This window comes from Notothenia rossii, assembly GCF_949606895.1.
Source record: "Notothenia rossii genome assembly, chromosome: 9".
In the NCBI taxonomy this organism is placed as follows: domain Eukaryota; kingdom Metazoa; phylum Chordata; class Actinopteri; order Perciformes; family Nototheniidae; genus Notothenia; species Notothenia rossii.
In genome coordinates, this window is record NC_136907.1 from 59,567,782 (window position 1) to 59,583,690 (window position 15,909).

A 15,909-nucleotide genomic window follows, 5' to 3' on the forward strand; every position below is an offset into this window, starting at 1 on the left:
TGATTCCACTGGGTTTCAGTGTAAACACAGAGAGGAAGACTTGACTGATGGAGAGGAGAGAGATCCGTCATGAGCCCGTTTAGAGTACGATTCAAATGACACACTAACAGTTAGCGTGCTGATGCAGCGACTGATGAAAGACCAGTGTTGCTTCAGCGTGGGGGAAATACAGATTTGACCTTTTTCTTATAGTTAGGTTTTATTTATTAGAGTTACTAAATTCAGTTTTAGTGTAATATACAGTTTTGTGTCCTCAGTACCCAAACAAGTGCACATATAGCATTGAACAAACCTGTGCTACATTAAAACACATTAACAACCAGACATAAAAAACAGCAGGATTTATATACCTTATACTTTGGAAAACTAAACTTTTTGCATTATACAATTATATTTGAAATAATATTATTTCCATTTAGTCAACATTTTAAAAAGGGGCCTTATTATGCTCATTTTCTTATATTTTAATATTTGTATTTTGTGTCTCTACTGTGACATGTCTCCATGCTTTAATGTTCAAAAAGCTCTTTATTTTTCTCATACTGCCTGTGCTGCAGCACCTCTTTTCACCCTCTGTCTAAAACCAGAGCCCAGTCTGCTCTGGTTGGTTAGCTGGTCGGCTCTGTGGTGATTGGCCAACTGCTTATAAATATCCCGCCCTTAACCTGTACGTGATGTACAATGTGTTGGAGGGCTTGCCAATAGAAACGCGAGTCATATATAGTGATGTCACAATCTAACAGAAGCAAACAAAGGAGTCCAATCGAGGAGATTCTTCGAGGGAAGTTTGGGATTTTTACTTTTGCAGACCATTGCACAAATACCTATATGACACACTACAGGAAAACCCCCAAAATGATATCAGGGCCCCTTTAATTTGTTTTCGTAAATATGAATTCTTATTGATTAACCACTCACTCAGGCATGTTCCTACATGTTTACCATAATAGATGTTTCATTCAAATGTCAGCTTGCCAAAAAGGCTTCTGATATGTTGATGCTATAACTTGGCCGTGATACTTAAACAGTTCAATGTACCAGGTACAGCTTTTACACGTTGTGTAACTGTTCTTTAAGTTTTAGTTTACCCCACAGTTTGTTTGTTTTGAATTGAAACCCAAGCCAAACATGCATACTTTAAATGATAAAACAATTATTATATATAGAAAAAGCACGACAGGCGAAACTGCAACACACCGCAGATATTTTTCCTCCCACCTTAACAGTTATATTGTGTATGTATGAATGACTTCATCTGTCAGAACGAGCATCTGATCAGCCTGAGACAGATGCTATTAGTGCGACTCCCCACATTGTGCTAAAATGTTCATGCTGAAAACGTTTAAACGGTCATATCTCTGGATGCAAATACAAGAGCTGAGAGAAGTTCAATTCATGCATAATTCTTACACTAATATCACCATCAGCCTAAACAGTGAGGGCTTTGTAGTGAATGTATTTTGGCTGTAGGCCAGTTCACCTCTCCTCCACAGGAGTGGTGGTCCCGCCTCATCAAAGATTACAGTCATTTGTTTCTTCAGTTATTCTACAGTGGCCAGGGAGAAGCCAGAAAATATTGTTCTCATTAGCATGGAGAGAATGTTACAGCCAAGTGCCGTGTTAACGTACAAATGTGCCATTCTTGTGGAACAGATTTGTACATTTTCATTGGCTCTCACCGAAACACATCAAAAGTAAGTGCGGTGCTCAGAACTCACCTCTTTAATGGCAGACATCTTGACAGTCTCGTAATAGTGCAGAGGCGCGTGGGGCATGTTCATATCGTAGCCGAAACCAGCCACCGCAACCTCGTCGCAGTTATGCAGCGCCATCGTTATAGCAACTGTTCCCAAAGTTGGAATGTTCTGGAATAAAATAAAACAGAGATGCAGTCCGTCATACGCCAGGAGCATTTATATGATTTATTATATGATTAATGATGACAAAAACATGTGCAGTATGATCATTTTCAGGACCGTTTTGAAACTGATCATGGTTTCTGACACAGAGACAGATGTCCGACCCCTCTCATGTATCTGCCCCCCCCCTCCCGTGTACCTCTGTCTTTGTTCTGCTCCACTGCGGCTAACTGACTTTGAGCACTTGGTGATTAACTATTACCTTAAGACGCGACCCCTGCAGACCCCTGCTACGACACACTGATCTACAGGGTTGAACTGTGCTTCCTAACCCCCTCGGGCTGCCACAGATCTGGGGGGGTACAGGGGGCCGTGTGTGTGGATGTTGGAAAAAAAAAGTGGGTGCAGAAGAAAGAGCGGAGGGAGGCCCCATTTAAATCATTACCCTGATTTGCAGCCCTCGGGGTAGGTGGAGCTGAACCAGCAGCTGGCCAACCTCCTACTGCGTGTTCTAATACAGATGAATTTACACACACACACTCAACATAAACACTGGGATAACAAATAGGCTTGCTCATTAATTTCCACATACATAAACATAAACTACGGTGGTCAGAAGACGGACAGGAGAGTGTGCTGGGGAGAGAATGTGCCAAATCATACAACTCTGTAGCCTGTATTGTATGAGACAGCGCTGCAAACACCCAGACACAAACGTGCACACACAAATGACCCTCTCACTCTCTCTCCTACACACACACTCTTAGGCCAGATGCCCACATGTTGAACACATGTTGCAGAGCAGAGTTCATGCAGGGGTGTTCTGTTGGCCCCAGAGGGCAAAGGTACGGTGATACACTCCTCACATCTCTCAAATTCTCTGAGTTAGTCCTCTAATATTACCCTTTAGCATTACATCTTCATAATCATTGTATTTTCCTACAGCCTGGTTGTTGGCACCAGTTAAGAAACTTTATTTATCCAACAAAATTTTCTCTGGTCAAGACCTGAGTCAGCATCTCAAGTCCAGACAAACATGTTTCATTAACAAAGCACATAACTTAACTTCTAACATTAAATAAAACAATGGAGTATTGTACAATTCAAACCAGGGTTGAAGCAGGTTTTTCTATATTGTAGTAATGTCAACAATCAGAAATTGTTTGGTATTTCCTCTTAATTTACTTTCGTTCTCCTTTTATTTTGATAACGCTGAAAGAAATACTGCCACTCAGAGGTAAAGTACGTCCTCCAGAAACAAAAACTAAAGGACAAACATACTAGAGTAAAATACTAGCGAGCAGATCCTTTACAATTATAGAAAAATGGTGAAACTTGAGAAAAACGACATCCCAATTATATAGCTTTGGTACTACTGTTTCCCTCCTACATGAGTGATAAACATACCTGATCAAATAAAGGACATATGCACCAAGAAACAGCAGACCAGCATCCACTTTTCTCAGTTCAATAGTTAAGTTTGAACACTATCACTGTCATTTGTTGATTTTTCTAAATGATATTGTTACAATGATGCCTGCATGTGTCTTACCCCTTTGCCCATGAGGCCGTTGTTTAAGGGCAGGCCAATGAACTGGAAGGCAGCCTCCTGGATGAAGTAGGGGTTAAGGATTCTCATCTCTGTGGGCTCCCGAGGCACATAGTGAGCCACCGACTTCCAGAAACCCTCTGTCCCCCTCTGAATTATGGGTAAGGAAATGGACAGGAACATGGGGAAAAAAAGAGCACATAGTGAATTAGTGGTTTTCAACATAAATACATAAATGGCACGTCTACGGTGGACGGTCAACTGCAATTTACCAACCCAACATCAAAGTGAGATTATTCTCTGTAACACTGACATAAAACACAGAAGCCAACCAGGAGCCAGACCCCCACCAGCACTGATTAGGGAAATGGCTTTTGGGCCTTTAATGGATGAAGTCAGGGTGAGGGGCTCGCAGGACATTGGTAATTACTGAGGTAGGAGGGGAATCAAGCAGTGGGTGAGGGGTGCAGCTGCCCCGGAGTGCTCTACAGTCAACCTTTTAAAGGTTTCATTAGTTGTGGGGGAAAGGGTCGCAGACTGATTAATATCTAGGAGCTTATTATTTAAGCAAACTGTTGTTTTTACGATTATTTGTCTCGTTTTAGGGAAAAAACTATTATTCAAAAAAATGTTTTGCAAATGTAGTGTAGTATCTTTCAAGTAACAGCACATACAAACGTATTTCATTCATTAAAATAAATGAAATTACTTATATTGTTTTCATCGGTTTTGAAATCAGTCACCAGAGAGAAAAATGACTTAAAAGGTAGGGTAGGTAAGTTTGAGAAACCGGCTCGAGATACACTTTTGGTTATATTCCATGGAATGCTCTTAACATCCTGATAGCAATGCATATCTTAAGTGCTTTGACTAAACATTCATAACAAAATGTCATCTGTGGAAGCCGTAGTACTGTAAAAAGCACGACCAATCATTTTATTCATAAACTTCAGTAGAGTGTAGGTTTATGTTGCGTGGCCTACATTAAGTATCTGCTGTTGTGGTGTGTGGTTGGGAAATCCCAAACCTCAAAAACCATGTCCCAATTAAATATGCGTTGTTAAATATGGCAATTGAATGGAAATGGTTCAAATTACAACTTGGCAATCATCATCAGTCACTATGGCATCTGTCAGATAGGCCGACGAATCCATCTCAATAAAATGATGAAGCTCGGGGGAAATGCAATTCTTCAACTTAGTCATACTAGAAGAACAGCCACTGATCAGACAAGAGAGTAACTTACAAAAACTGTAAAGGATCTATAGCCCTTGCAAATAAAAACTCAATTCAGATTTCTTAACTCAATTTAGTTGAGAAGATTACATCTCCAACAAATCAGTCCCCTTTACTACATCACTTCTAATGACAAGCTAAACGATCGTGCTACTAGGAGTGCATGATTGACTCGCCTGACAGTGTGACTTCCTAAAAGGCATAAAGCCAATACAGTCAGCAGATGTAAATGGGAATCACCTGTTCAAATAGTCAAATACCCGCCCGAACGCCTTTGATGCAGCTATGCACGACTGTGTGTGTGTGTGTGTGTGTGTGTGTGTGTGTGTTGGCAGAGGCAGTAGCAACAAGTCTGCTGGCTTTGTGGCTTTAACAGTGGCGGCTCTTTTTGAACGAGGGCCCGGCTCTGTGCCTTCGGCAAGCTGCGACAGGAACAGCAGCTCATCTCTCCTGTCAACACAGCTTGTGTTTGCCAGGAAACTATTTAGCAGCGCTGTTTGGATGTGTGCGCGGCTGTGTACTCCGAATAAAAGAGAGTGGTGCATTTTTTTTCTTTATTCTAGGAAGGGGAGAAGCTAATGACACACAACACACGCCCCTCCGCTTTACACTGCAATGACCCGGTGTGTGCGTAGACGCAAATGTCACAGGGTGGGGATCTCTTTGAACATATTCAGACAACTGGCAGAGTACAGGTGGTTTTGAGTAATGGATGAGCAATTAGTATGTAAGGATTCAGGCCTGTGAGGAGGGAAGGCGTTAGGAGTTTAGGAATGTGGGAAGTTGCTTACATTGAAAGGTCACCAATTCAAACCTCCACCAGTTAGGATGGACAAGAGAGGGAAAGTTAACACTCCACCCTCGTTTAACCCTCAAACTACTCCAAGGGAGCTGTAGAGTGACTGGAAGTATACTAGGTGAGCTTTAATAGAGAAAACAAGCCTTAACTGAATACAAAAAGGTTCAAACTAACTTTTTATTCATGAGCAATGCTGGAAATGTTTCGTTCAATCAATCAATCAATCAATCAATGTTTATTTATATAGCCCAATATCACAAATGTTACATTTGTCTCAGTGGACTTCAGTTTGTACAGAATATCAGTATGACAATACGACACCCTCTGTCCTTAGACCCTCACATCGTACAAGGAAAAACTTCCGGAGAAAACCCACAGTTTAAAGGGAAAAATGGGAGAAACCTCAGGGAGAGCAACAGAGGAGGGATCCCTCTCCCAGGACGGACAGACGTGCAATAGATGCCGTGTGTAAATTGAAAAGATAATACATTTGTAACATAGGTATTCCAAATGTTTGGAAATGCATGTGTGTATAATAAGAAGATGAATCCACGAGGATATCCATCCAGGACTTATGATCCAGGACCACAGCCACGACTCAAGATCCAGGACTCGCGATCCATGACACAGGACCATCCATGACTCCGGATCCCGGCGTATATAGACACCAAAAAGAAAGAAATTTGGGGAAGCTGGGTTAATCGGAACATGAGAGTACACAGGTATAGACAGAGAGAAGGAAGAAGTAAGATGTCCCCCGACAAACTAAGCCTATATCAGCAAAACTAGGGGCTGAATCTAATCAGCCCTAACTATAAACTTTATCAAAAAGGAAGGTCTTAAGCGCAGTCTTAAAAACGGATAGGGTGTCTGCTGTCCGAACACAAACTGGAAGCTGATTCCACAAAAGTGGAGCTTGATAAGAAAAGGCTCTGGCTCCCATTGTACTTTTAGAGACTCTAGGAACAACCAACAACCCTGCATTCTTGGAACGCAATGCCCTAGTAGGACAGTAGGGTATAATGAGTTCTTTAAGGTAAGATGGCGCCTGCCCATTAAGGGCTTTGTAGGCGAGAAGAGGAATTTTAAATTCTATCCTGTGTTCTATAGGGAGCCAGTGTAAGGCAGCCAGAACAGGAGTAATGTGGTCCCTTTCCTAACTCTGGTTAGTACACGAGCTGCAGCATTTTGAATCAGCTGAAGTGACTTGACTGACTTCTTGGTACACCCTGATAATAAGGAGTTACAATAATCCAGCCTTGAAGTAACAAATGCATGGACTACTTTCTCTGCATCGTTTTGAGGCAAGATATGCCTGATTTTTGCAATGTTACGTAGATGGAAGTAGGCGGTCCTTGACATTGATTTTATGTGGGCGTTAAAGGATAAATCCTGATCAAATATAACACCAAGATTCCTTAGTCTCACTGGAGGCCAAATTAATGCCATCCATAGTTAGTATATCTTTAGATAATTTGTTTCGTAGATTCTTTGGGCCAAGTACAATGACTTCAGTTTTGGTCGTGTTTAACAGCAAAAAATGTAAGGTCATCCACGTTTTTAAGTCCTTGAGGCAGTCTTGAATTTTATTTAGATGATTAATTTCATCGGGCTTAATTGATAAATATAGTTGAGTATCATCCGCATAACAATGAAAGTTTACAGAATGATTCCTTATAAAATTGCCTAACGGAAGCATATATAATGTGAACAAAATAGGTCCGAGTACTGAGCCCTGTGGCACTCCATGGCTAATTTTGGTTTGCTTGGAAGATTCATCGTTGACACGTACAAACTGAGAGCGTTCAGATAGATAGGACCTAAACCAGCCTAAAGCAGTTGCCTGTATGCCAACTAAGTGCTCTAGTCTTTGCAATAGGATATCATGGTCGATAGTATCAAATGCAGCACTGAGATCGAGCAAAACAAGAATAGAGACAAGTCCCTTGTCTGAGGCTATTAGAATGTCATTTGTGACTTTAACCAGAGCTGTCTCTGTGCTATGATGTGTTCTAAAGCCAGACTGAAAATCTTCAAATAAATTCTAGTCTTTTAAGTAATCACACAGCTGTTTTGCGACTGCTTTCTCAAGAATTTTTGAGAGGAACGGAAGATTAGAAATAGGTCTATAGTTGGCTAAAACCTCTGGATTGAGGTTATGCTTTTTAAGAAGCGGTTTTATCACTGCTACTTTGAATGATTGTGGAACATAGCCTGATAATAAAGACATATTCATAATATTTAATAAAGAAGTGCTAATTAATGGAAAAACTTCTTTTAACAGCATAGTTGGAATCGGGTCTAAGATACACATTGATGGTTTGGAAGAGAGAATCATTGAATTTAATTGTTCAAGGTTTATGGCTGAAAAGCATTCTAGTTTACTATCTAGTGTAATATTAGAACTTACGTTTCCGGGAGCTGTTGATAACACTTTACTGGTCAAAGGCAAGAGGTCATTAATTTTGTTTCTAAGAGTAACAATTTTATCGTTAAAGAAGCACATAAAATCATTACTACTGAGTGCTATGGGAATAGAAGGCTCAATCGAGCTGTGGCTCTCTGTCAGCCTGGCTACAGTGCTGAAAAGAAATCTTGCAATTTTGCATTCAAATGTTACACGGCACTGAAGTACTCAAAGCAATTCCAGTGAACAGGATGTGGCTTCCACTGCGGACTGACCTCTCCACAAGTGTGTATTAGTTTGTCAAGAGAAACACTGTTGAGCCAGTGGCATTTGACCATTACAGAGCAGGAAGCGGCAGAGTGCTCTTGCACCACGTACTCCCTAAGCCCTGACACACAAATACACAGCTCAAAAGGTGAACTGAAGTGTGCGGCTTTGGCGTTGGCGCTGCCGCCCGGCTTTGGTCAGAGAGGAAATGGCTGTTTCCCCTCTCCCGCGACAGCTTTATGGTTAAATTGGTCTGGATTATTAGATTTAAGTGTGTGCGCAAGGCTGTGTGTTCCAATAAGGCACCTGTTAAAACAATCTTGAACTGGGAGAGTTAATTGTTTGAAATGCAAGGGGATACACTGGAGAGAGGTCGACATCACTCAGTCAGAAGAAAGTAAACGGAGACGTTACAATTTCCCTTGTGTTGACATTAGCCAAGTTTCCATCCAAATTTAGCGCAAAAGAAGTTTTCAATTCATGTGCATTTCCAGCCACTACTGTGATGTGAATATTAGGAGGTTCCTCACTAACATGGTGGTAGTAATCCTCCTGTCAGGTGCCATTAAACTACTGCACAGAAACCAAGAAAAAGGGTGCAACGAGTCAAAGTAATTCAAAAGACTCCAGTAAAACAATTCTCTTGGTTTTCACACATTTTAGTTTCTTCTTGGAACGCAAGCTTCAGTGGAGATTTAAGTTACTTTACCCTAAGTCTGTTTAATTTGCACTGTGTCACATTTTTAACTCGACATCAACTTATTCACCTCAGCGGATTGCCAAAGTTTTTTTCAATATCGTTTTATTTAAAAAATGTTCTCCAAGCAGCACATATTGAAATGAGAACAAGTGGATGGAAACACATCCGGGGTTGACCTTTTAACACTTAATGGCCATATTTGTTGTTTTAAGTATTAAGGAGCCTTGGACAAACACTAAGAGGTAAACTTCTTAGCCAGTTAAATGTTTCCTCGAGTAATGACATTATCGTTCTTATGACGACATCCCTTTAGTTTCTCTGCTTTCTAAGTGCTATTGATACAAACCGTTAATGCATCACTTAGAGTCGGCTAGACCATAGAAGCGCTGAGTTTCTCTTTGTCAGTGTTGTCAGTTACAACAGAAGCTTTTGCAAAGGCTGAGTGTATTTGTCTTGTCATTTCACATCAGGAGGAAAATCACAGCTATTCAAACCCTTACCAAAGGAGCTTAAAGCGCAGGATTAGAGCAAGACAATGTGAGAGGGTGAGGAGAAGACCTACTGTGAGCCAAGACAAGTGAGGGATCAAACACATGGAAAAAGTGATGCAGACTAAGAAAGGCTGGGCGATATGGAAGCAAATCAAATATCACAACATTCTTGTTTGATGGAGACACTATGATAGGGTGGACTATTGGTTCTCTCACTAAATATTTGCACAGTGAGCATTTTGATAAGTAACCATCAGTACTGTGTAAATGAAAAAGTGAGGAAAGGCAAACAAAAAAAAGAATCTAGTGGGTTCAGGAAATTACCTCTTTTTACTGTATTCTTTACCCAGGAAAAGACAACCCCAGATTAACAACGTAATGATAATAACATAGTGTAGCCCTATTTGAGAGATACAGAAGTAAACAATACTTATACTGAATTCAAAATGTACAGCTTCCTGAATATGCAAAAGTAAATACCTTTTGATTTCCGCCATGTATCTGTTCTGTACATCTTGACACAATGGAGGTAATTTGGGAAACTACTAAGAACAGGGTTCATACACTTTTTCCCCAATGATTATCAATGACTTTTCCATGACCTTTACCTAATTTTCCATGACCAAAAACATTACTCTTTCTCAGCGGTACCACTGAAAATTGTTTATTTTAACATGGAACAGGAAAATAAGGTCTGAAACATGTTGTGCCTATCTAAAATGAATCAAATAGTAGGCTTACTAGCTTCTACAGGCTAAAGCAACTAAAATCTCACACCAGCAAAATACCTCGTCAGTTAAATGCCATTTTACGTTTCATTACTATACGATACAGTATTTATTATCATTATAGTATTACTATTTTGGCGATTAGATAAATTATATTTGATGCAACTTTAGTTACATTTCCAGGACTTTTGCAAAACTTTGGGAAAAATATTGTTTTCTATAACTTTTCCAGGGCCTGGAATTAGCATTTTGAATTTCCATGAATTTTCCAGGTTTTTAATGACCGTAAGAAACCTGTAAGAAATAAGTATGGTTTTGTGGTGGTGAAAGACTTCAACTAGGCTTGGCATAAAAGTGATGACATGCATCCCTCTCCAGTTGCAGAAAACTTAAAAAAGAAAATACACAGTTGCACTTCACAAATGGAAGTTGCCTAAATAAGAAACAGCTTGATTTAGAGACTGGAGTTCTCCAACGTGCGTTTATGGTTTTCAGCGTGGTTGTTTCAGTGTTGCCAATAAAATGTAACTCACCTTTTAAACAGAAATCTGTCTATGCATTGAATGAAGCAGATAGTTCCTGAGAGAGTGAGTGAAAATGTAGAAAAGTGGAGCGCTGTAATACGAGAGGAAAGAAGAAAGAGTTTTACATCTGCCCGGTTACTACAGGTGGTTTCAAAGCCCTTACGTGTAAACAAATACAGACAAACCCCAGCTTTCTGTTAGCCACAAGTAGTAAAGCCAGACCATCTTGTCACCAGATACAGTGTATGTCTATTTTCAAAGTTTCAACCTATTCCTATGTGTGACCAGGATAATCTCATAATATGGCTGCAATGACACAGAAGCCCTTCCTTCCTTGACAGGCAGCTATAATACAATGTAGCTGTCTGAGGATGTGTTTGTGGAGAGGAAGACTGAATCCCGGAAAGTAGACTTAAAGCAGTTTTGGAAACAAAAACGGCAGCGCTGAACTTTTAAGGATCACAATTAAGGTTGTTCTGGAGGTGATTAGCACTGTATACATGTTAGACCTTTCAGTTTACAAGTTACAGTGTCTCACCACATAAGTGCTCCACTGGAGGAGAACCATTTCACAAAGAATGTTTGAAAAGGAGAGGGGTTTAGCAGCCTGGGATTAAGAGTCTCTAAAATCCTAGAGGTGGAATTCTGGAAAGCTGTGGTTATTTTGTTGCAGTTTGTTACACAGGAATCTGAAGCATTCACCAATTCGCCTTTGCTTTTCTTGAAACATACCAAGACCTCTGCACCCATCGAGATCATGGTGGTTTCTCCACTCTTGGCCTCTCGCAGGACACCTAGTGTGTGAAACCCTTGTCTCCAAACTCCCATGACGACAAACGTCAAACAGGGCCCAAACCTGACAGCACAGTGACCCTGAGCAACATGGTTTCAGTAGCAGGGCCTGCGGAGCCAACAACTAGAGAAGTCCCTCTTGTGACCTATTCTGAGTTGATAACGTTTTTAAACAAAATCTGAAATACTAATTACCCACCCGTTGCATCAGAACATATGACTCAAAAAGGAACACAGAGTACGGGAGTGTTGATCACTGAAGAGTAGGTAGGTGACTCATTTTTGAAACACAACACTTGGTAATCAGTGACATCCGGACCCTATGTTAGTCACTTGGATCATGTTCAAAATCCATGTTTACAAGTAGGTAAATGTTTATGAATGCATGTATGCATGATACTTTGGGCTTCTGCACAGATGTCTGGGCTTAAAAAAAGAAACGAGCCTTATAGCGGTTATTTCTGTCCCACGGTGCATCCTTAGAGAGAGTTAGAATACACATTTTTTTCTAAAACGCTGTCTTTAAAAATGAAAAGCATGGCTTTTATATTGAGATTAACAAAAGGATACGATTCATAACAATATTCTTGTGGGAAAGGAGTAAATTGGGAATTATCAGTGATGTGGAGCAACTGGCTATTTTGGTAATTCCTTGCTCAATTTTTTCCGAAGAGACATGCAATGTTTATCAAATATTGGCTTAACTACAATATTTTCAAACCTATGACTAATAACCCGTGGCTGTTTTTCTATTAAAGTTGAAGTAGTCTCTTCCTTAAATTGTCTCCATCCATCATTTAGCAGCGAGGGCTCCTGTAAACAAACAGCAGAGCAAAAACACCGGCACTCCACCTTGGAACCCCGTGTTTACCACCGGCTGTATATCCTTCGCTGGCTCTGTTTGAAAATATCCCCGCATATACAAACAACTGTGGCTGTGTGTGCATGAACCACGAGGGTCTTCTGTGCATGAGTGCAAAATCGAAAACTAGACATATAGGAATAAAGACAATATCGACAATTGTGGAAATCGTGTTTGAGTGCGTTTGTAAACAGCGCGTAGCTGCGCAATCAACCAGGCGGCTGCGTCTGTGGGGTCCGACTTTAAAGCGGGGTGACAAAGCTGAGAGGTAATCAGGTTTACCTGCAGTAATGAGGGATAAGGGAAGTCGGATGCCTTCTGATGCTGCAGCTATGTAATTGTATATGTAGCAAAGAGCTTCACTCATCTAAAATGTGAGACACGTTCAGAGACAGAGAGACAGCTGCTTCTGCAAACCAGAGATCTGATCAAGGTCAAGTTTGCAAATCTCAGACTTGTGCGTGTGAGTGAATGGGAGTTTTTGAGTGTGTCTTTTTGAGAGTGTACAAAAACAGTAAATAACAGATTGGGAAACTGCCTCGCTAATTTGTATTCAGTTCAGCCATCCAAGAACGCGCTGTAGGCATTTGGAAAAAGGCACAATAGCGCAGGAAAGTCGAGCACTCTCACAACTGGCTGGGTGAGTCACTTGCGGCTTCAAAACAACCGTGTACCACCCACCAACCTTTTAAAAAGAGAAGGACATACACTTGCTTTCATAACCGCAGAAGGAGAGTGAAAAGCATCCCTCGCAGCTGCAAGTGTGCGTCGTACACAAAGAAATCCCTCGGCTGGACTGAGAGAAGTAAAAGCTCCCGAAGGACAAATGTCCTGAGTCACATGATGTTTCTGTCTGGGATGGACTGAATGGATGTGAGGCTAAAGGAAGAGATGCTTGCAGTTACATGGTGACAATGTCATGCTGCATATCCTAATGAATGAAATATCTCTTTTATAAACTAATTTGCTTTTATTGATTAGGATAACTATTGTCTGGTAATAAAATAAAACATGTATGTTTTTTGGAGAAGTGTCCCTCGAGTTAAAAATAAAATAAGAAATGTACATACACACATAAACACCTCCTCCTGTGTATGTTTCCACTGCATTAGTCTGGGCTAGGTGTAAGTCTGACACAATGAAGCTAGGATAACAGTCTTTAAGGACTTTAGTTCCCTTCATGTTGTGGTGAGACTGAAAATCCACTTTCCATAGTCAACACATACCGTTGCCCCGGTGGTTTTTAAGAAAGATTATAATTTCAACATTTTTGTCTGCCTTCATGCTGCTTTAAAGTAAACATTAACACAGTGCTTGTTTCTTTGTGCGTTCTCCTGAAGTGATACATTTGAATCAGAACGAATGAAACCGTAATGTGTTCAAGATGCGTTTAATGACGCTTCATTAAATCAGCAAGTGCTTTAAATGGGTTGGTCTAAATGATGCATTATATTAATTAACTCATTAACACTGGCAATGAGTTTATAACTAATCAATTAATGAAATTGCTCAATTCGTATTTCATACAGAAATGTCAGAAACGGCTGTACCCCCTCCTAAAATTAGAAAAGGTGCCACTTTTTACTGTTTTTCATTATAATAAACGGAATATATTTATATTTCTTTACTGAGGAAACATTGTATTGAACTTTGACTTTCAGAAACTGAAATGTTTCACACATGTTTACAATGTATAGACTAAACCATTAATTATTAAAACAAGCTGCAGATGAATCGATATGTAAAAGAACATTAGCTGCAGCCCTACAACAAAATGCATTTATGACCGTTATAAAATAAATACATGGACATACAGTAGTCCACAAACCATCTGATACAACAAATCGCACCTATACTTTAACAGAATATCTTATGGCAAAAGTAACGCAGGGTAGAAAAGGCAATACAGAACCTTTAAGCAACTGACCAACATTGCCATTAGAGTCTTAGTATGCGGGGTAAAAACTGTTGTGTGATATGTGTGTGACGTTTCTGTGTGTATGTACGACATGATAATGTTCATAATGTCCACCTATTGTGGAAAACTATCAATATGTCCGTTTGGGTCCTTGCACATCTGTCAGTTCTCTTCTTCCATGTTATCATCAAGGCTCTGACCAAACACTGACTTTTTTTTTTGTTCCGTGATTTTTAACCCATGAGAAACATTCTTCCTTCCTCCGCAGATCAAAGAGGGCTGAGTCAGGCGCCGGGGGCCGGATCAATTATCCCGGGCAGCCATTTCCACTGTCCTCTCTTTCTGACACACCAGACAAATCTGGGCCCTATCAAAGGCCGAAGGGGCCATCAGCCAGCAAAGCTATTTTCCTCCGTTTTACTTTACTATTAGCTTCCACTGCTCATTTTCTTTTCCCCAGCTATTATCCCTTTACCCCATTTCACATTATTCTTTCCATCTAGCTTCCTTCCATTCTTTCAACCTTTAATCCAGCTTCACACCATTTCTTGGTTGAGCTTATCATTGCATGCCCTTTCCATCGCCTATTATAACAGTATTGTGCTTTCCACTATATTTCCTTTCTCACTCATACGATTATGACAAATGTCACCTTGTGAAATCCCCAGCTGGCAGCTGCTTCCCTAAAGTCACACAGCTGTGCTGGAAAATAAAGCATTTTTCTTTAATTCTCGTTTGCCATATTAGACGGAGGCATCCCTCACAAAGAAAGGAGTAAATTAGTTTAGCTATTCTGCCTGTATGGACCTTTAGGAATGTGTTTTTAAATGGTTCAGCCCATTTGCACCTGTGATGTAATTGCAGACAATTCAAAAACCATAAGGTTATTTTATACTAAATTTTAAATTGACTGGGAAACCAATATGTCATTAAGATAAATTGGAAGAGGTATGGTTTGAAATAAAATGTTAAAGATATTAAACACTCTTTTGAAAACAGTCAGTTCTAGTAAATGGACTAAAGCAAGACACTGCTAAAAAAACTGCTAAAATGCTTTTTTTATTTCATAAAGAGCTTTAACTGAATACACCTGCCATCCTGGAGTTGAATGGACCCAAAATAACCTCACTAGTGATACTAGAGACTGTTCAACAAGAACAAATGAAAGTGCTTATAGGAGCTTTTTTTGTGACAATGGATATAAAAAGGACAGACAAGCCTTGTGTACTTAAAAAAGATAAGCCAGCTCTGTCATTCAGTCTGACCCTCGAGATTAAGAGGCCAGTTCACTGAGAATATTTTGTATTTTTGAGTCATGGTCATGTATTTTTGAGGTAAATTAATCAAAAAATGTGAAAACAGGTTAGGAAATACCGTAATTTTCGGACTATAAGGCGCACCTGAATATAAGCCGCAGCAGCTAAATTGAATGATGTGTACATATATAAGCCGCACTGGACTATAAGCCGCAGGTGTTTTAATGTTTAATTACCATATGTAAAGGTTCGTGCACAGAGGGGATTGTCGGGAAAGAGATGGCTGTTTGAGGAAGCTCCCATTTATTAACATTTCAACAAACAAGTTGCATATTTGCATAACGTATTCAAGTGTTACCATTTAGTGCAATAGTAGCTCCAGAACATGTGCTGTGTAAACTGTACTGTATCACATAGCGTTTCAGACACACAAACTTTTCAGCTTTCAAACTTAAACGGTGCGCTCCCAGCGCACGTACCGGCAGTGATCTACAGCAGCGGTTTTCAACCAGTGGTACGGG

General features: G+C 40.2%; 1 protein-coding gene across 3 annotated transcripts in view; it reads right to left on the minus strand.

The window, feature by feature from the left end:
- The window catches only part of st3gal3b (ST3 beta-galactoside alpha-2,3-sialyltransferase 3b), a 55,957-nt gene that overhangs the window by 4,416 nt on the left and 35,632 nt on the right, over positions 1–15,909 (minus strand). For all 3 annotated transcript variants that reach the window (XM_079652432.1, XM_079652434.1, XM_079652433.1), the window contains 2 exons: positions 3,412–3,558; positions 1,719–1,865 (listed from right to left, as the gene is read on the minus strand). In XM_079652432.1, coding sequence (XP_079508558.1) covers positions 1,719–1,865; positions 3,412–3,558 — 294 coding nt within the window. The remainder of the gene's footprint in view (positions 1–1,718; positions 1,866–3,411; positions 3,559–15,909) is intronic.